The sequence below is a fragment of the Canis aureus genome, chromosome 2 (assembly GCF_053574225.1).
Source record: "Canis aureus isolate CA01 chromosome 2, VMU_Caureus_v.1.0, whole genome shotgun sequence".
NCBI lineage: Eukaryota > Metazoa > Chordata > Mammalia > Carnivora > Canidae > Canis > Canis aureus.
Genome location: NC_135612.1, coordinates 72,102,612 through 72,123,311, shown reverse-complemented (window position 1 = coordinate 72,123,311; position 20,700 = coordinate 72,102,612). Strand labels below are relative to the sequence as shown.

At 54.4% G+C, this 20,700-nt stretch overlaps 1 protein-coding gene across 7 annotated transcripts in view; it reads left to right on the top strand.

Moving 5' to 3' along the window:
- C2H4orf50 (chromosome 2 C4orf50 homolog) overlaps positions 1 to 20,700 on the top strand; it is a 113,137-nt gene that overhangs the window by 598 nt on the left and 91,839 nt on the right. For 6 of the 7 annotated variants that reach the window (XM_077878690.1, XM_077878689.1, XM_077878692.1 and 3 more), the window contains exons 2-6: positions 3,170 to 3,547; positions 8,115 to 8,253; positions 11,039 to 11,641; positions 19,212 to 19,341; positions 20,425 to 20,552. In XM_077878690.1, the coding sequence (XP_077734816.1) occupies positions 3,279 to 3,547; positions 8,115 to 8,253; positions 11,039 to 11,641; positions 19,212 to 19,341; positions 20,425 to 20,552 (1,269 nt within the window). In that variant the 5' untranslated portion in view covers positions 3,170 to 3,278. The remainder of the gene's footprint in view (positions 1 to 3,169; positions 3,548 to 8,114; positions 8,254 to 11,038; positions 11,642 to 19,211; positions 19,342 to 20,424; positions 20,553 to 20,700) is intronic. The other variant, XM_077878710.1, reaches the window with a different exon arrangement.

Sequence of the window (20,700 nt, the reverse complement as noted above, 5' to 3'; positions counted from 1 at the left end):
GGAGCTGGGCAGAGAAGTCCAGGGGTCACGCCTGTGTCCTGTCGCTGCTGTTCCAGTGGCGTTGAGGGCCAGGAGGCCAGCCATGCCGGGTGACAAGCCATCCTCATTTGTCTGGGATGTGGGATTTCCAGTTTTAAGATGGGACCAGTCCCAGGCAAGCCGGGATGAGCGAGTCTGTCTGCAGCGTGAGGACTTGACTGCCAGCCCTACTTCACTCTGTCTCTGCCTCTCTCTCTCTCTCTCTCTCTGAGAGACACAGGCAGAGGGAGAAGCAGGCTCCATGCAGGGAGCCCGATGCAGGACTTGATCCCAGGACCCTGGGATCACGACCAGAGCCGAAGGCAGATGCTCAACCATGAGCCACCCAGTCATCCCCAACCTGGACTTCTGTAAAATGCAAAAGGGGTGGGTGGGTGTGCTGTGCTGATGCTGCTGGCGTTAGCTCATCAGAAAGGCCCGAGGTTTACTGATGCACCCAGCACTGTTTGAGACCCTGTGCAAGGAGCTAGCTGCAGGTGCAGGTGCCCTGGGCGTGTACACCTGCCCCATGTCAGGGTTACCTTGGAGAGATGCACGCTGTGCTTTAGCATGAGCTCAACACCTATCTGAGCAAACTGATTATCATTCCTCCCACCGGCCACTCCTCCCCCCCTTTTCTTCCCCATCCTTCCGTCCTGTGGCTGAGAGTCTCAAGGTCTCTGGCTTTTGCTTTTCCCTCACCTTCCGTAGCCAGTTGGTGACCCGTGGAATCCTGCCTGATGGTCCCAGTACAAGCAATGACATGTTTGTTTTTGCCTGTTTTCTCACATTTAACCAGAACCTGCTAGAGGCCTGACAATTTGGGGTGCTCCTCCCTGAGGTTGTCTGAGAGCTCTGCAGGGCTTCTGCAGACCCCAAAAGATGCCCTACCCCACCCTACCCCCCAAGACTACGCCCAGCAGTTAGGTAATTGGCCCAGAATGCTATCTGAGAATAGAGATGAGATTCAACCCCAGGCAGTGTGGCCCTGGAGCCTGAGGTCCAGGTTGCCCCACTATATCCCCTTTCAGCCAACACCCCACCCCACTGCCTCTGGCCACTCCGAGTCTGTTGCAAGCCCTGTGGGTCACCCCAGCATGCTGGCCACTGCTAAAGCAATATAATTAAAAACAAAATCTTGTCCCAACCTGGAAAACCCCTCCATAGAGGTAAACAAGAAAGAAAGTGTGTTAATTCTTGAATGAGCATCAAACCAGAACGTGATGTGCATCACAGGTGCTCTGCTCAGAGATTTGCCGAGACAGAAAGAAATCTCACTCCTTTTCAGCCAAGCAGATACAATCCACTCTGTACATGTCCTCAGGATAATAGTAATCAGTTCTCCAATAAGAGGACTCGACAGCACCAGCTGTTACACGTAGGTCACCCTAAATTCACCTCGCCATTGGGTGACCCTCGGTGTTCGTTAATTTGGGGGTTTGTTTTTATTAGTTTCAGAGGTAGAATTTAGTGATTCATCAGTTGCATATAACACCCAGTGCTCATCCCATCATCTGCCCTCCTTCATGCCCATCACCCGGTTACCCCATCCCCTCACCCACCTCCCCTCCGACGACCCTCAGTTTGTTTCCTAGAGTTAAGAGTCTTTTATGGATTGTCTCCCTCTGAATTTTTATCTTATTTATTTATTTTTTCAAGATTTTATTTATTTATTCATGAGAAACACACACACACACAGAGGCAGAGATGTACGTAGAGGGGGAAGCAGGCCCCATGCAGGGAGCCTAATGCTGGACTCGATCCCAGGTCTCCAGGATCACACCCTGGGCCGAAGTCAGACGCTCTACCACTGAGCCCACCCAGGCGTCCCTTATTTTATTTTTTTATACAAAGGAGAATGAAACTCTTCTCATCTTTTATGACAGGGTGGCTTTGGGGTGTGGGTCCAGGCTCCCCTGAAGCTAGGTCCCTCGTGTCCCCCAGGGTCTGGGAGACAGGATTCTGTTTCCTTGGATGTTTCCATTCTAAAGAGATGGTTCCCAGATGGCCCTTCGGAAAGACATCCCTGGGTCAGAGAGCTGGCAAAAGGTTTATCTAGCTTTGAAAAAGTGTTACGTGTGTTTCAAAGAGATGACAAGGAACTTACAAGTTTTCTAAAGTTCTTGCTTTAACAGGGGCCGGTAAGCCTGGTATTTTTAACTTCTACTAACCTTGTGCGGCTCTGCAGCAGACTGAGCACAGTGGCTCCTCCTCCATGGCCAGCGGCCTCCTCGTCACCTCTGTCCTCAAAGCAATGCCTGGCCGGGCCCTCCCTGCCCCCCAAACTCCCAGGACACCCCACCGGCCACAGAGAGATGCCAAAGCCTTTGCCCCGGAGCTCAGGGCCCCAAGCCACCTTCTGTTCTCCTTCCTCCTTCCCCCTCCGAGCACCCACAGGCCCGGCCACTCCCTCCATGTGTCCCAACACTTCTGAGGGCCGGGGACCCCAAGGCTGCCCCAGGCTGGGAGCCTCCTGTGCCCGCCTCTGCCAGCTGAAGTCCACCATTCTGCGTCCCTGCAGGCCCTGGCTCCCCCTGCCCGCCCACCCCAGCAGGACATGTTTTCTCCTGTCGGGGTCCTGGTACATCCATTTGTCACTTCTCTGGGTTTTGGATTTAGACCTGGGTTTGAATCCTGACTCTGGCCCTTCCTATATGTGAGGCCTGGACAAGCTCCTCCACCTTCTGGAACCTCTGTCTCACCAACTACAAAATAGGTACGATAACGTCCACGTCCTAGGGTTACGGCACAGTTGGACCAGCTAGGGTGACGTGGCCGAGATCGCAGGCGATCCGCCCAGGGCAGCACTAGCACGCGTCCCCTCCGCCGGGTGAGCTCTCGGTCCCCAATTGTTTGCTGTCCCCAGAGAGGAGGCACAGAGCTTCACTCGCTCATAGAGGAGGTGGAAGGGAGCAGCACCACCAAGAATTTATATTTCTGATGGCTCTGCCTGGAAATCTCATTTTACCTTTCTGTGAGCATCATTATGCATTTAATCCCAGGTGGCTTTCCTGCGGCGGCTTCTTGCTCTGGGTGAGTTCTGACGTGCCAGCTTGTAAACCGAGAGGCGTTGGTTCGTATCGTATGACGCGTGTGAATGAAACCCAAGGCCCGCTCACGAATAATTCACCTGTTCTTGCCCTCCTCCAAGGGTATTCGGCACAATCTGAAGGCCCTGCAGCCATCTCGAAATCTCCAGAAAGTCAATGTTGCAAATCCACTTAACGTTATTAAGGCCTGACCCGTGACCTCCGTACAGGATGGAGCCCACAGCTAAAGGACGGACCGAGAAAAATTTCAGCTACGTTGTCAGAGCCCCCAGCAGCGATGGGTTTGATGTCATGAACGTTGATGTGAAGATCGACACGTCCTGGGTGTTCCAGGAGGTAGAAGACAGCGGTGGGGAGCAGGAAGCCCGAAGCCCAGGCGCGGACCCAGGCACGCTCAGGAAGCAGCTGGAATCCTCGGAGCAGAAGCTGCTGGCCGCCGTGGACAAGTACGTGATGTCCGAGTCCGGGCTGAGGAGCAGGTAAGTAGGGCGTGGGGACCTCTTCTTGTGCGTTTAACAAATCCTGGGTCCCGATCGTGCTAGATCGGTGTGTCGGGTGGCTCCTGGGGCTGAAGACTCGGACTCCAGGGGCGGCCCCAGCTCTGGTTCCTCCCCGTCCCACCCTGTGTTCTGAGTGTCGGGGGGCTGAGCCCACACGGCTCCCCAGGCTCCTGCGCTCGGGCTTTCCTAGGGGCCCAGCCACCCAATGGGAGAGACTGGAGGGAGGGGAAAGGGAGAGGCCAGGGTACTTCCCCCTCTCCTGCTTTGGGTGACATCCCACAGCGACCCAGCCATGCTTTTGGGTCCCTCCTCTGTCTTCCTGACTCCTGGGCCCAGTATCACCGCCTCCTCCTCCCCGCGTGTCCCTCCATCCGCAGGGGCAGGAGTGGCACCTGGCAGTTGCTCATCTCTGGGTTGCCTCTCCTCTCTGCCTGGCCTTTTAGCTCTTCCGTCATCTTCATAGCAGACTCTCTGCACTTGTTCTCACTGCTGACCTTCCCAGCCGGGGCTCTGTTTTCCTGGTAGAGCCAATGTGGTCCAGAGGTTGGGATGTGAACCCGGGTCCTTCTCAAAGCCCGTGATCTTTCCTGACCGTTATCTAATACCGAGGCCAGCAGAGTGAGGTGGGGCCCTGCGTGCATATCAGGGGAGAAACCCAGCACGGAAATGCAGGACGGTAGTGGCTGGGGTCCATCCCAACAGGTTTACCACCATCTCAGTAGCCCAGCGTCTTGGATTCATCTGAGACCTCACCATCTTCTTGTATGTTCCTTCATTTTAATAAAGGCAAGTCATTAAATATGTATTTACATGTGCTTTTATCTTCTTTCCTCTTTGTAGAACTTTTTACATGAAGAAATTCACATATCAGAAAAATTGTTTTGTTACTTCTGTGATCATTCGTTCATTCACTCATTCATGGCTCTCTCATCCTACACCCTGCACTGGCCCACCCAGAGTCACGGGCTAAGTTGTGTTGGTTTGCTCAGGCTGCTCTAGCAAAGTACCACAGCCTGGGGACTTATAGAAAGGTACCATCTCACGGTCCTGGAGGCTTACAGTCCAGGACGGTCAAGGACGGGCAGGATTGGTTCCTCCCGAGGCTGCTCTCAGTGGCATGTGGATGGCGTCTTCTCCCGGTGTCCTCACACGGTCTTCCCTCTTTGTGTGTCTGCATCCTGATCCCCTCCTCTTATAAGGACCCCACTCAGATTGGATCCGAGGCAGCCAGATGACCTCACTTTAACTCAACTACCTTTGTAAAGGCCCCGCCTCCAAATAACAGTCATTCTGAGGTGCTAGAGGTTAGGATTTCAACATAATGAGTTTGAGGGGACACAAATCAGCCCATAACGTAAATCCTGGGGGAGGGAGGGGGTGGTTGAGAACCAGCAAAGATAGGGCCCCAGCACTGGAGAGAGCTGCAGTGTAACCCACACATGGTTGTGGATTCCAGTCTTTCTCCGGAGAGGTTGGCGGTGAAAACCAGAAAGTCCTTGGGCCCCGGGGGAAATGCTGGGAAACCTCTACCAAAGGAGACCCCTCTATGCAAGGAGAGCCCTGGGGATACTGTGAGTGATGGAGGGGAGGGGGCCTCTGTGGCTGGGGCCCCGGGGTGAGGCCACTCTGGAGGGGGCATCCTGGACCCCCCGTGGGGAAATGTGGGCTGTGACCTCTGTTATTGGGAGGTGGGTCACCCCACCTGTGTGAGGTGGAGCTGAGGTGGAGAAGATGAATGATGTGACCCAGGGTCACTAGTAGCTGAGCAGGGTTTGGATGCGTGATGGGTTAATTTCACCATGGGTGTCATCTCCCTAGGGTATGGTAAAGGTTGGTAGTGTACACTGGCCTTCGCTTTGATGAAAAAATTAAAATGTAGAAGCATTTATTATAGGAGTACCTGGTGGCTCAGGCGGTTAAATGTCTGACTCTTGGTTTCAGCTCAGGTTGTGATCTCAGGGGCGTGAGATCGAGCCCCATGTGGGGCTCTATGCTCTGCATAGAGTCTGCTTGAGTTTCTCTGTCCCTCTGCTCCTCCTCGCCCCTGCTCTCTCTCTCTCTCTCTCTCTGCAAGAAATAAATTAAAATATTTTTAAAAGTATTATAAAAATAATAAACAGTATAGTTAGAAATTTGAGAAAGAAAACCCACTTCCATCCTCATTACCTTATCAATAATGCATATTCACCTGCAACCCGAATGCCACAAAATTATCAGTAGCTATACACTCGTTGAGTATTTATTCTGATCCAGGCACTGCTTACATGTTTGTTTAAATTTTCAGATGTATGATCCTTAAAACAATACCAAAAATCAGGTGGTAGCATTATCCTCAGTTTACAGATGGGTAAATGAAGGCACAGTACAGTTAAGTGACGTCTCCACAGTCACCCATGCATCCAGCCGTATTGGGGGGGGCTGGAACTTGAACCCAGGTGGCCCACATGGGGGGTAATGGCAGCCGCCCATATCTCCTGCTGCCCTGGACGGGGGTCTCCAGGTTTCCTAGCACTCTGCAGCACTGCATAATAGTATTTGTTTAACAGGTCGTTAATCCGTGAAAAACGGCACCTCATCGTCTGTTTCCTATTTGTGAGCGTGCTAGTGCTAGCTCCTGAGGGCTGCTAGGACAAAATACTGCAGACTTGGAGCCTTAAAGCAACACATGTACGTCGTCTGACGGTGCTGGAGGCTGAAGCCCTAAAGCAACATCCCAGGGGTAAAGCCAAGGCTTTCGGGAGGGCTGTGCCCTCTCCAGAGGCTGTAGGGGAATCTGTTTCCTTGTCTTTTCCAGCAGGGACAGTTGCATTCCTTGGTTCCCTGTCCCTGCCTCCACCTGCAGAGCCAGCAGGGTCACATCTTGCTCCAGGGCTCCCTTGGCCTCCACCTGCTGTCAAATCTCCCTCTGCCTCCCCATCCTAAGGACACCTGTGACAGCAGGCAGGGCCCACCCAGGCGGTCCGGGGCATCCCCCCATCTTCAGGTCTTTAACTAAACCACATCCACAGTCTCTTGCATTTTATGCAACATTCGTGGGTGCCAGGGATTAGAGCCTGGATATATTTGGGGGCCAACATTTGATCTGCCACGACGATTAGTCATTTCTGCTTCAAGTATAAAGATACTGTCAGAATTAAATGTTGTTTCATATTTAGCGCTTGCAGGTTGATCTCAAAAACTGAAAAGAGAGGCTTTCCTTGTCCCTTTCAGATGTCACCATATTTTATAAGCAAGCAGGTGCTTAGCCTGACTCTGACTGATTAACCTGGGGCCACTCCTCGGTTCAGCTTGGAAGGAACTTGATCATAAGGGGCATACTCCCTCTGTCACCTGCACAAGCCTTTCCCAGGGCCTCAGAAGCAGAGCAGGAGAGGGGACTCTTGATTTAATTATTGGTCCTAATGCAACGTTTCATCCAATCTCCACATTAACACTTGGAGCAGAGGCACAACTGCCTCTGTTTTACAGATAAGGAGACTATGGATCGGGGTGGGGAGCCAATGCAGTTAAGCCTCATGGTGGGTCGGTAGCAGAGTCGGGAAGCAGAGTTGGGTCCTCTCCCAGGGAGGCAGAGGGTGTCTTGAAGGATCAGGACACCCTAGTGGGCTTGGGCAGGGGAGTGAAGGTGTGCAGAGCTTGCCCCTGTAGGCTGTGAATGCATTTTCCGTGTGTTTCCTGGTTTTTCATTATAGAGGTAAGACTGGCACATGGAGGGGACTTGGAACCAGGTACAAACAGGAGACAGGCAAGTCTTTGGGGTGGCACCTGTCCCAGTGGGACCAGACTGTTCCTTCAGGCTTCCCTACATTCTTGGGCGAGTCTCCTTTCAATGTAGCTGTGGTCAGGGCTCACTTTGAGCCTCCGTATTGCTTGCTATGTGATACAAGCTCCTCCACCTTTCCCCAGGATAATAAGAAAAAGCTTCACGTGGCTTAGCCGTCCCTAACTAGTAGGCCGTTTCCACCTTTTCTCTTCTGTAAGTAATACAAAGATTAATGATTTCAGTTGCAGAAACATGTTTTCTGAATTTCATTTTCTTAGAAGAGATTGGAAGGAGTGTAGTTCAAATGGGAGGCAATGGACATAGGGTTAAAAGTCTGAGTTTGGGAGTAAGACCACCTGGGCTCTACAATGCTGTGTGACCTTGGACAAGTTGCCTGGCCTCTCTGATCATCAGTTTTCCTGTGTGTGGAGTAGGCATAAGGGAACTCACCTGCAGGCTGGTAATATGAGGATTGATTGAAACAAGACAGATAAAGCTCTTAGGCCGCGTGGCTCTGGCTCAGCCCTTCTTTGGTGAATTTGGGATTACTGGTTTAGGGATGAAAACACTCTGAAGATTCCTGATGCATGGTGCATTATTACTGGATAGACATTTCTGAAGTATTCTAAATCATCTTAAATATGTATGAATGTTTCACAATGTGATTTGGTCAGAATGTCAATTTGGCCAAATGACCAAAAAAAGAAAAGGTTGGTGTTGGTGAAAATCTTAGGCCACGTTTACTACATCCTGAGTAAGCATCTTCCTGCTTCAATGCTGCAGAATCCAGGAGCTGGAGCTGTCGGAGAGACAACTGCTGCACAAGGTGGACCAGCTGAGCGCCCGTGTGAAGCAGGAACAGAGCGCTGCTGTCCGGGCCCAGGAGAAGCTGCAAGCCCTGCAGGGGGAGCTTGCCAGCCAGGTACAACTTTCCCTCTTCTTTCCAGTACTTGTTTCTTGACCTAGCAGGATGGCCCCCTGTGCTGGGAGGAGGCAGCAGGTGCATTGAGCAAAGACAGTGGTGGGTGGTGGGGATGCTGGGAGAGCCCAGCCAGGGGACTTCGAGGGGTCCTGATTCCAACGGTGCAGGCAGGGGCTGTGAGGTCCAGGGCAAGGTCACATGGTTTCTCCGGGCCTCAGCTGCCCTGTCCGTAAAATGTGATCCCCATTCCGCCCTGCCCTCCTCACCAGGGTTCTGGCTGGGATCCGCTGGGGGGAACGGGGAGCTGGTGAAGCACTGGGTGACCTGCAGGAGCCATGTAATCACTGGGAGCTTTGGTCAGAGGTTCATTTCTGTGGCTCTTGGACAAGCTGAGGACTGACGTAAGGTCTCTGCTCTCAGGAGCTGGCATGCAGGTGGAAACATGGATAGGAGACATGTAACTTCCAAATTCGATGCCAGGTGCCAGGGGGAAGGTGCAGGCACAGTGTGTGTCCTTGGAGTTGGTGGGGGGAGGGGGCGCTCCAGTTGGTCCTTGGAAGAAAAGAAAAGCACACGAGGTGTGCATAACAGCCTACGTATAGGCACAGGAGTGTGGGGGGACATGTTGGGGCCAGAGCAGAAGGTCTGGGCACAGAGAGGGCATTGGCGAGGGAGGAAGCCTCCAGAGAGGCCAGGTTGCCAGGACCACGGTGTGGTCCAAATATTGACTGCAATGAGGAGCAAGCTTTAGGGAACTTTAGCAGGAGAGGCTCAAGACAGGGTTCTGGAGAAATTATTCTAATTGCAGGGGTGGCGGGGGGAGACAGAGAGAAAGAGAGAGAGAAAGAGATGGTAGAGTCAGGAGGACAAGTTAGTGCTCTGGACAAGCAGTGGGTGGTTAAGGAGGTGGACTTGGGAGGCAGACACCTGGTGCCAAACCTGGCCATGCCGCTCCCTGGCTGTGTGACCTGGGGCAAGTGATGTAACCTCTCTGGGCCTCGGTTTCCTCATCCGTGAACTGGGAATGATAACAGTACCAACCGTCTTGGGTTGTTATGTGGGCCAAGTGAGTGAGTATGTGTAAAACACTCACAGCGGTAACCGTATCCGACACCAGCTGCTTTTGTAAATATTAGCCTTTATTGAAATATTCCAGGGGCGATGATGAAGGGTGGAGGTAGGGCACACTTCGGGAATACTGCAGAGGCAGAAGTGACAGGCTTCCAGGACAACCGCGTGTGGCTCTCGGAGCCCCTGCCATGCACCGTACAGCCCAGCAGCGACTGTCAAACTGCAGGTGGACTCCCGCTTGTGGTCCGTGTTGCAACCAGCATTTTTTTTAAACCGGCATGAACTAGGAAATAAGAAAGGGCATTATGTGTACAAGGAGTGCTGTTTGGTGAAGCTTCTGTTTCAGTGGTACCCGGCGCATGCAAGGGGGCACGGGGTGGAAGTGTGTTTCTCAGTGTGGGGAGCAGTCAAAACGGCTCGAAAGCCCTGACTGAGGCATGAACTGAGACAGACACGGAAAGATAAGGAGCTCGTTTAAATTGAAATTCATCTTTGAGGCGCCAGGGAGACATGCAAGTGGCATTTCCCCCTCTGCATTGAACGGCAGGGGCGGGAAGCCCAGTTCCGCTCGTCCTCTGCTCCGCTAGCACGTCCTCGTCAGTGTCCCCGGGGGAGCTGTCACGTGAAATGCAGTGCTGGTGTGTGTGATCCCGCCACAAACAATGTGATCTCTCCATGGAAACTACTTCACTCAAGATGTTTTGGGCCATGCCCTGTATCCATGCAGGATTTCCAAAGGGAATTAGCCACAGCCCTACAGTCACCTGTTCCCAGTGCACTGGGGAGACAGAGGATGAGGGTGCGAGCCGGGACAGTGCTGTCAGGGGGCTCAGAGGCACCGCGGGGCCAGCAGTCCTATGGGATACTATGGCCTCTTCTACACACACGTCCTTATTAGCTTGTCCTGTGATCTGTATGCCCCTGGGAAGACCTGTCAGGAAACCCCACTTCCAGATGGAGGGCACGAGTTCAGAGCGGTGGGGGTGCTTGCTCAGGGTCCCTCTGTGACCACTTGACCCAGCTACAAGCCCGAACCTCCCCCCAGTGATGTCCGCATTTGGGAGCAGGTTTTGTAGGAGCGCACAGATGAGTTTCCTCTGCCCTTTGTACCTGATATTTGCCGAAGGGCGGTTTTGCCCGTTGTCACTGTTCCCAGTTAAGCATTTGCATGCAAAATCACCTCATTTCTGTAGTGACCTGTGGTCATTCTGAGGGTTGATAGAGGCTGTCCAACCCAGGGGATGGAGCATTGCTGATTATGGGATGATTGGGAGCAGTTTTCTTCCCAGGGAATCAGAGTCCAGCTTCATCTGTTCCACGTCCCCCCAAAACAAGCTGTCAGCCAAAGCCTGCAGAGCCGCCCCCAGCTTCCCTTGTCCACACGTGCTCTGTGCTGTCTTCAGCAAGCTCTCCTGGCAGACAGCAGTGGCAGTTTCCATCCAGGGCCCCAGGGAGCTCCTGGTGTGCAGGGCTCCTACTGGGGTGCAGCGAGGGAGGCACTCCTCCTCTGCAAAATCTGCAGGGACACCAAAAAACCCTCAGTGATGAAATCAGTAATATTGGATGCAATAGTCTAATTTCTAAAACTAATGCACGAGAAAAACAAACAACAAAACCCTGATGCCCCCAATATGGAAGTTTACAATAAAGACCGTGAGAGCACGGTGGTTGCCCGCGCCGCGTCCTGACGCCCTCCTCCACCGCCAACCTGCAGGTCCTGGAGAAGGAGCGCGCGGCCCGGCGGCAGCGGTGGCGGCTGCGGCGGCTGCGGGAGCGGCTGCGGCGCCAGGACGAGGCGCTGGGGCGGCAGGCGGAGGCCCTGGAGCGCTGCCGGCGGACGCAGCGGCGCCAGCTGGGCCTGGTGCGCGAGCAGGAGCGCGGCCTGCGGGAGCAGGTGCGGCGGCTGGAGCGGGACGTGCGGCGCCTGTGCGGGGCGGCTGGCCTCCTGCTGGCCGAGCTGGACGCCCCGGCCCCGGGCAGCCCCTGCCCTCCCGGCCCGGCCGGAGCCCGGGGCGTCTCCGGGGAGGCCGCGGAGCTGCGCGCCCTGCAGGCCGAGCGGGAGCGGGAGCGGGAGCGGGAGCGGGAGCGGGCCGAGGCGGCGCGCAGGCTGCGGGGGCAGCGCGACACCGAGCGCCGGCTCCGCGGGCAGCTGGAGGACCTGCGCTGCTGCATCTACGAGCTCAAGCTGTCGGAGATCGGCCTGCAGGCCCAGGTGGAGGACCTCGCCCAGCAAAACCAGAGCCTTCGCCAGGCGCTGGGGGCCCGGGCCCCGGGGGAGAGCGCGCGCAGCCCCGCCGCTGCTGGTCACTGCAGCCCGGTAAGTGGCCTCAAGCCAGGGCACCAATGATGTTGCAGTTCTCCTCTAACGTTATCCTGCAGCCATGTGTATGAGTCACCAGCTCCCTCATTCCCTAGTCTTCCTCTTCATCTACTCACCAACCCCACCAGCCCCATCCACCCATCCCGGTTCCAACAGTCACCCACCCTCCAAAATGCACAGCCAGTCATACACCTTCACCCACCCGTCCTTCAGCACGGCCACTCCACTACCCATCGGTCCACCTTCTCGTCCACCCACCCGCCTGTCCACCCATGTACCACCCACTTGATTGCACATCCATCCATCAACGTGTCTACCTACACTCCACCGTCTCATTCATCCTACCACCTGCTTGTCCATCCTTCCATCCAGCGACTCCACAGGGAGCCAACCAGCTACCCTTTATCACCCATCATCTGTCCACCCCTGTCCATCCATCTATCCAGCAGTTCATGAATCTGTGTGCCAGATGAGCCCCTTTGGGTGTGCACTATTAGGTAACTGCCATGTGCCCATGAAGTCTTCCCAGTCCATCCCTTCCTTCCAAAGGTGATGATGCTCTCCCACCTCCTGCACACCTCCTGCACAGCCTCTCCCACCTCCTGCATAGCTCCTGCACCACCTGCTAGTGGTGTTAGGTGTGCATCTGCATTTCTCCTCCGTTAGACTGTGAGCTCCTTGAGGGCAGGGTCTGGGTCTGATGTAGCCTCAGTCCCGCAGCAGCACACAGAAGGTCCCCGGGACTAGCAGCGGAAAACACAGGATTGGGTCCCTTTCTGGTTCTCTTATTTAGTAGCTGTGTGATCCTGGGCAAGTTTCTTAAGAACTGCAAACAAGGGCAGATTGGACATTTATTTATTCATTTGACTGACAGAAGAGTAAAACTTAGTTTAATAGATTCCTGTCCTGTGCTCAGCACCCTCCTGACAGTTTCCAAAGGCATGGTTTCATTTAATGCTCAGGAAGGCTGTGGGGTGGGTACGATTGGTATCCCCACCCCATGTATAGGGAAACTGAGGCTCAGAGAGGTAATGCATTGATCGATGGTCACACAGCTAGTACAAAGCAGAACTGGAACTTGATCCAGATTTGATGGGAGTCCAAAGGGCTCTGCGTCTCCTGCACCAGCCCTGCCTCCCTGGAAAGAGTTAGCTCTTTTCAAAAGATGGAGATCCTGCTTCTCTCCACCAGGTCAATTTACATTTAAGGAAAAATCAGTGAGCCACCTTACTCGAAGAAGACTACTTGTTAAACTAACAACAACAACAAACGCAAAGTTTTCTTTGGATAAATCTACTTCAAATTAACTAAAACTTTAAATGCTCTATATTTTCTCTCTGCTTAGATCATTTTAATAATGAGTTTCCCTGTGGCCATTTAAAACAAATTACTACTTTATGCTCTCGTCTCTTTTCTGCGTGTTCTGTTCATTCTTCCTCTGTTATATCCATCAGATAAAAGGAAACCAGTGTACATTTAATATTGGCACCTTATTGTAATTCTGGAAAATAAATCATCTGTAGATGGAAATTGTCATTTATTGGGGCTGCCATAACGAAGAACCGTGAGCCGAGTGGTTTAAACAGGAGTTCTGGAACTTGGAAGTCCCAGGTCGAGGTGTGGGCAGGGTTGGTTCCCTCTGAGGCTGTGGGTAGGGTCTGTTCCAGCCCGTCTCCTGGGCCTTCTCGCTGTGTCTTCCCAGCGCCTTCCCTGTCTGCATGTCTATCTCGGCACCCAAACATCCCCTTTTTATAAGGTCATGGATCACCCTAATGGACTTCATCGTAACTAAGTGCTTCCCGATTTCCAAATTAGGTCACATTCTGAGATACTGGAGATTAAGGCTTTAACTTACAAATTCGGGGGGATGCCGTTCAGCCCCTGACATGCGTTCCCCTGGAGGAACAGTGGTGAAGACCTGTGAGGTGTGAGACTGCTGGTTCCTCTTCCTCGATGGCAGGAAGCTTTGCCAGCTTTGTGCGGGTGGATGTTGATGATCCCCAGCACCTACTAGAGCATCTTCTGCTGGGCTCTGTTTCCCGTGCTCTCTATCACTCATGTCGTGCACCCACGATCTTCGGAGGGAGGCACTATTTTATCCTCATTTCACGGATGAGGAAGTGGAGGCACAGAGGGTCTCATGACCTGCCCCGGGTTGCAGAGGTACTCAGTGGTGGGGCAGGAGTTGTGCCCCACGAACTCCTGCACGCCATGCTCCACTCCTCCAGCGCAGACTGCTCGGTGGCTTCGTAATCAGTATCTAACGGGCACCCAGTTGGTGCAGACGCTTGGCTTGGGCCTTAGCTCAGTACAGGGGATGCAAAGTGTCCAAGACAGACCCCCACCTATGCAGGATGACAAATCGTCTGAGTGAGGACCGTGGGGCTGAGGGAGGGGCCTGACAGTCTGTGGGGCACTGCTGGCGGTCCTGGCATTTAGGCCGGGGGCTGGACCCAGGGCCGCGGGGTGTGACAGTCTGCCAGGCTCTGTCTTACTCTCCAAGGGCAATGGCAACGCCAAAGTGGAGCATATAGGAGTCACAAAGGGCCATCTTGAGAGGAAGAAGTGCTCCTGAGAGGGCCCGCTGGGGAGATGTAAAGTGCCAGCCAGTTACCAGCTCGCAGGGGAGTGTAGCTAAGACCTAACATTTAAGTGCTGGAGCCTATTGATGACAAAACTGCCAGCCCTTCAGGGTCTTGGTGTAAAGTTGTATCAACTTCAGCGGACTGTGGTGGCGCATCTATGAAATTGTAGGCAGAGTTCTGGGGACATTACATGGGGATGTGACTTCCCAAAGCCAATGACGGTGTGTTTCCAAAGGGGCTGGGACCTGGAGGGCTGAAGAGCTACAGGCAGGTGTTCAGTGCCTTTCTCTGGATAACTGTGGTGACCCCCAAGTGATCTCCTTTTGTAAACCTCCCATCTGCTATTACTCTGGGATCAAGTTCAACCTCCTATGCGTGGCATTCAGGGCCTCTGCTGCTCTAGGCTGGGCTCCCTCCGCTGACCCTGCCCTGGCTACATTGAGCTCCCGCAAGCCCCCAAATACTCGACTTTTCTGTCCTACAGCCTTCCCTGTGTCTAGAAACTTCTATTGCCTGCTCCCCTCAGCTACTTAATACACCCCTGCTACTCTCTCTCCATTGAGTGGGAATGCTGCTTCCTTTAAGACTTTCCTGATCTCATGCCAGCTCGTCCCCTCCTTGTGCCCCTGTGGTGGTATGCCCCGCCTCTGGAGGCCCTAATTCTCACTGTGCAGGGCCTGGCTGGTGTTTGCTCCTTGTCTGAGTCAACCCTAGGCTTTGGCCACATCCAGGAGCTCTGGGTAAGCTAGTGGCTCACTGGATAAGATACCTGGGAAGATATTTACTCCACTCTCCATGGCAAATGGAAACTTCTAGCAGGAGGGACAGCCTCACAATGGCAGTGCCAGGAGGGAGGCATAGAAATTGGGAAAGTAGGAGCAGTGTCTGGCCCCGCGAAAGCACACATCAGATAGAAAACCATTGCAAGTCATCAGGGAGCCCCGCCCCCAACAACCCACTGTTACCTCTGATGTGCTCTGGGCGTCAAAGTGTGAGTTATGGTGATGTTAATCATCTCCGGAAGATGTTTTACTCATTTTGTATTTACTTCTCCAAACAGGATCTCCTCAGCTCTGGGAGGTAGCCAGGCAGGGATCCGCAGCCTTATACCCAACCCCACAGTCCAGAGGAGGCACATGACCAGCCTGGGATCTCACACTTGCCAGTTTCCGGAGCAAATCACTTGGGACCCAGTTCCCTGAAGCAACAGGCCATGGCAAGGACAAACCCTGGCCTGGGGAGGTGTTTGGGGAGGAGGTTTCTGTTCAGGGCGTGGGTGAAAGGAAATTTATAAGGACTGTGGTTTGCAAGACAAGAAAGGCCTATCCGCAGCTGCGTCTGCTTTTTAGGGAGTGTGCCCTGAGTACCTGCCATGCCCCAGGCACTGTGCGGGCACCGGGTCTGGAAAGACGACCCTGCTCGGTGAAAATTTAGAGGGGAGACAGACACAGGTGCAGACGGCGGAGACGGGGTCTGTAGACTGTGACAGCCGGGGACAGCACAGAGGCTGCGGCCTGGCCTAGAGGGAGGCTTGTGCAGGGAGGTGGGAAGGCACACAATTAAAAATGTCAGTGTCAGGCTGTCACGCCCCAGCAGAGATGGAGCTCGAGGCGACACCAGCCTCAGGAATGCTGGACCCTCCTCTCCTGGAGCCTCTCTGCGCTGGCAGTGCGTGTAGAGCGACCCCTGGTGACGGTTACAAGAATCGTTTCCTCGTTCCACAGTCCTTGGCGGCGCCCACCTTGCTCACTGCCCACATTCACGTTTGTGCAAAAGTGCCGATTGCACATTTGGTGCCCTGGCAGCAGCAAGCGAGGGCTTTCAAACACAGGTCGGGAATACAAATAATAATAATAATTATAATTATTAATAATAATAATAATAAAGCGTAGCAAAGCCACGAACACATGAGTAATGTAAAAGGAAATAGGAATGGTGAGTGGTCTTGCACAAAGATATCAAGTCTGTTGGTTACATAATAAGACAAATACACGAGGCTTGAGATTCCATTCTATTCTGAAGAGTTGTCAGATATTACAAGCACCTCAGCACTGTGGATAGTTGGTGAAAATTGGAAACAACCTTAATGTTCAATAAGAAGGAGCTGCCTTGGTAAGTGAAGGCTTTCCTCATGTCAGAGGTTATTAGGCGGCTGTGAAACGTAAACCGTTATAGAAGAATTTGTCGGGGGATAATCCTTTGATACCATCAGAGGAGAAATGCACAGAGCAAAAATGGACATTCTGTAGAAACAGACTTTTGGAAGGATTTAAATGTCTCTGTGTAGAAGAAAGCCCAGAAGGATATATTCTAACACATGGATCATGTTTGTGTCTGGTCTGTTTTCTTCTTTTTTTCTCTTTCTTTTCTTCCTTCCTTCCTTTCTTTCTTTCTTCCTTCCTTTCTTTCTTTCTTTCTTTCTTTCTTTCTTCTTTCTTTCTTCTTTTTTTGCTTATTTTTTCAAAATGGTTGCACATGAAAGCTAAAGTCCCGTCCAGTTGGGGTTCCCTGCTCCCGTGAGTACCGAGGAGCAGGAAGGATTGACCAGACTGAGCAGAGAGGGGCGGGGAGGGGGAGAGAAAGTCAATCGGGTTCAAGACCTGAGCTCTGGTTCTGTGCTCTCATCCCGTGTGCTGTGTGGTCTTGGACAAGTCACTCTCCCACTCTGAGCAGTGATTTTGTCACTTGTGGAATGAAGCTGTGGCGGGGGGTGATGGTGGTGGTTAGGGGACAGCATCGTCTTCTAGGAGGCCCCCTCCTCGCCCTCAAGTCACCTCCCGGAGGCAGGGGTGTGTGAGTTTGATCCACGGCGGCGTCCTCAGCCCCAGAGCAGGGCCTGGCACTCAGCTGATGCCCAGGAAGTATTGTGGGGCCGCCCTGAAGTCAGCTCAGGTGTGGGAAGGAAATCCAAGCAGAATGGAATGTGCAGCAGCGCTGGCGCTCGGCGCTGGCCTCCGGGCTCTGCTTGGCCAGTTCCTTTCTCCTCCTTTCTGCCGCTCTCCTGCTGGCTCCCCCTGGAGTTCCTGTCTGTCTGTCTGTCTGTGTGTGTCTCTCTCTCTGTCTCTCTGTCTCTCTCTCTGTCTCTCTCTCTCTCTCTCTCTCTCTCTCTCTCGCCTCTTTCCAGCCGTGACCTTCAGCCCCCGCCCACAGCACCCCGTCCTGCTCATGCGGGAGGCAGGTGGAGAAAGGCAAGAGGCGGCTGGGTGGCTGGGCGGCCCGGCACCCACGGTGCGATGCTGGTGCCCAGGCACCCCTGGCTTCCGTTGCTTTGCGGCGAGGTCTTGCTTCGTGACTGTTAAAAGCCTCTGGGTGGTTCTAAGGTGCAGCCAGGGGTGGGAATCCTAGTCTGTGAGGATGCTGGACGTGCCATGGACCAGCCCACAGACAGCAGGAGGTCCCAAACTCGGAGCGTGAGGGGGAGATGCTTGAGGAGGGAATGGACTTAACGTGGGGGCGGCCAGGGAAGGCCTTGCTGAGGCTGAGCCCAGAGGGGAGCAGGTCGGCTGGGCAGAGGAGCAGAAGGAGAGGCCGGCAGCAGGTTCTGGGGGTGTGGGGCTCTGACACAGGGCAGGAGCCGGGTCCCCTTAAGGAGCAGAATGAGGGTGGGGCGGCGCCGCTGGGCAGGGGTTTTCTCTTTCTGCGCAGTGGGAAGCACGGAAAGTTGAAGACAAGACAACAGTCTGTTCCTGTTTCTGTTTCAGGGGAATTGCTCTCATGCTGGGGGCGAGTGGAAGGGAGGGGGCAGAGAGAGGTGCAGGCCACCCACATCCTTCCTAGGAAGACGTGCCAGCCAGGCAGAAGGAAGAGCATATGCGGAAGTGCAGAGGCAGGCGAGAACCAGGGTCAGGACGGGCAGGGAGGCTGCTGCCGTGAGCAGAAACCAGAGTGAGGAGCATCGGGGGCACCCCTGACAGCTGGTGGATGGTCCTACCGCACCTGACCGCAGCCCTGAACCCATCCTTACAAGGGAGGCCCTGTAGGTGGGAGAGTGCGTGCCGGAGGAGGGGGGCTCCCTGGCACTGTGAGCAGGATGTGGGGGGCGAAGAGGGGGGCCCAGCTGGGAGTCCATGCAGGGCTCTGCTGAGAACAGGTGAGGACCTGGGGGGCAGTGACAAAGGGACCGGTGTTATCTGTTCACTCGTGCTTCCCCTTCACCTAGAATAGCATCTGACACAGTCGGAGCCTAATAAGTGCTTGCTGAATAGGTGCTGAGCACCCATCTTTCTGCAGGTTCTGCCTATATGTATCTATCAAACATTTATTAAGCACCTACGGTGTGGCAGACTCAGGTAGGGGTGCAGACCAGGTGAAGCCAAGTTGACGGCTCAAAGGACTCGTGGTCTAGTGGGGGAGGCAGCGGGGAAGCAAATAGCATCCATTCAAACCTGGCTAGAAGTAGCGGGGGGACAGTGGAAAGCTGGAGGGGACTTGTCCCCCCCCTTGTGGACAGGGTGGGCGGTGGGGGGTCAGAGCTGGGCTCTCTCTAAATACTGCCCTGCAGGGTGGGTGCTGGCTTGGGAAGCTCCTCCCTGCACACTCAGCTTGCCTTTTGGGAGAGGCCGAGGGGTGAGGGTGCTGCCCAGGGACACCCAGCTGCAGCATCTGGGACTTGTTGACAGTTGAAGGACGGGTCCGCCCAGAGCCCCTGGGCAAGTGCCTGCCCCTGCTGTGTGGGACGCAGAGGGACCTTTTGCACGGGAAGGAGAGGGGCCTGGGAGACTTTGGTGCTGCTCGGGGAGTGGGGGGGCAGAGGAATCTTGGCTGGACAGACAAGCTCCTCTGCTGCACCTGGCTGTCTGCTAGCAGGAGGGGGTTTGGTCCGCGGGACCCAGAGCACAAGGCCAGGGGGGTGGGCCACATGCCCTCTGCTCTCCTCAGCAGGGGCAGGGACCTGGCTTCCCACTGGAGTCCCTGGGATGGCCTTGGAGGGACCCCTCCCACTGTGGGGACACTCATGGCTCTCCTCCTGTGTCTTCCTCAAGGTCACTCTGAGCCGAATCCAGGATGAACCACTGTCCCTGCCCAGGGAAGACGCACCGGATGCTCCCAAAAGGCAAGAGCCGCAGGCTACCCTCGGCTCCACCAGCGCCCCTGGACCGAGAGGCTCAGCAGGTATGTGGGGTGCCTGTAGGGTCGCCCGCTGATGGGCCAGCTCCCCTAGGATGTGCCAGTGTGTCCGGGGATGGGAGGTTACTGCTCTACAGGAAGCTGAAGCTCAGAGGGGTAGTGTCGCTTGCTTGATGTCACACAGCCAGAAGAGGTGGGATTAGAGTCTGCGATGTCCAGGACAACATCCTTGACTTGGGCTCAACCAGACATTTAGGCTCATTCCTTCAGCCTTCAGGAGGGGGCCGGCTAGGTGACGCTGGTGCCAGCACCGGGCAGCAGGGGTCTCAGGAGGAGGGGTCTCAGGAGGAGGAGTCTTTGCAGAAGACCATGGAATGACTATCCTATCGCCAGCCGACCACTCGACAGCTCAGATGTGAGATAGGTGCAAGGTCTGGGAGCTGCTGGGCTAAGGAGCCCCTTGTCCCTAATGGGGACCAATGTCTCTGATCACAGTCTCAGACTGGGCTTCTAAATGCCCTGCTGCAAAGCCACTGCACTTGGGGAGCCTCAAAGCCACCATGTCCCACTGTGGTTATTTGCAGTCTTCCCAGGCCAGATGGGGTTACAGATGAGGGGGTTATTTATACCCAGGGGTGCCACTGACCTGCACAGCTGCCGTCCCTTTCTATCCTATTTCTGGGGAGCAGAGCTGGCAAATCAATGGTCAAATTTGTCCTCAGAGAAGAAGGAGGGGCCTGTCTGGTAGTGAAGCCGAGGCCCGGCTCCTTTATCTGCACGCCAGCCTTGTGGGGTTGGGAGCAGGGGATTATGACCCTGTGTGACCATGAGGGTGCCCGGGTTGATGGAAGTATGATGGGTTTTGTCACCTGCATGAGCTTCATGGTCAACCAACGTGGCTTCCAGGCCCAATCTGCTGCTTGTCAGCAGACAGTCATTCCCATCTCCAAGCCTTGGTTTCCTTCCCTGGCAGGTGGTGGTGATCATCAGGCCACCTCTGGCTCAAAGGACTTGAGTCAGTGAGCAGCGCCAGGTCATCCCAAGAGCAGGTGGCTTAGTCGCTAGTGGCAGTTGTGACAAAACTGCTAGGAGGGTCTCTTTAACTGCTGGGGTCCTCTTGCCTTCCAGGCCAGCCCTCTGAGGGGTGCTGCTCCTGGGGATGCGTTGGAGCAGGACAAGGCCCTCTGGTTGTGGTGCCAGGCCTGGAGACCAGAGACGGGTCCCTGGAAGACGTCACAGGATCTGACTGTGGACGGGTGAGGCCAGAGGCTTTCTGCACGCCCAGGGTGCCAGCCAGGTCTGATCAGCCCTACTGCGTGTGGAAGGTGGGAGAAGGGGCTGCAGAAGTGTTTGGAAGGACATTCTGGAAATAACTGAGAAAGAGACTTGGGAAGACTGAATGTA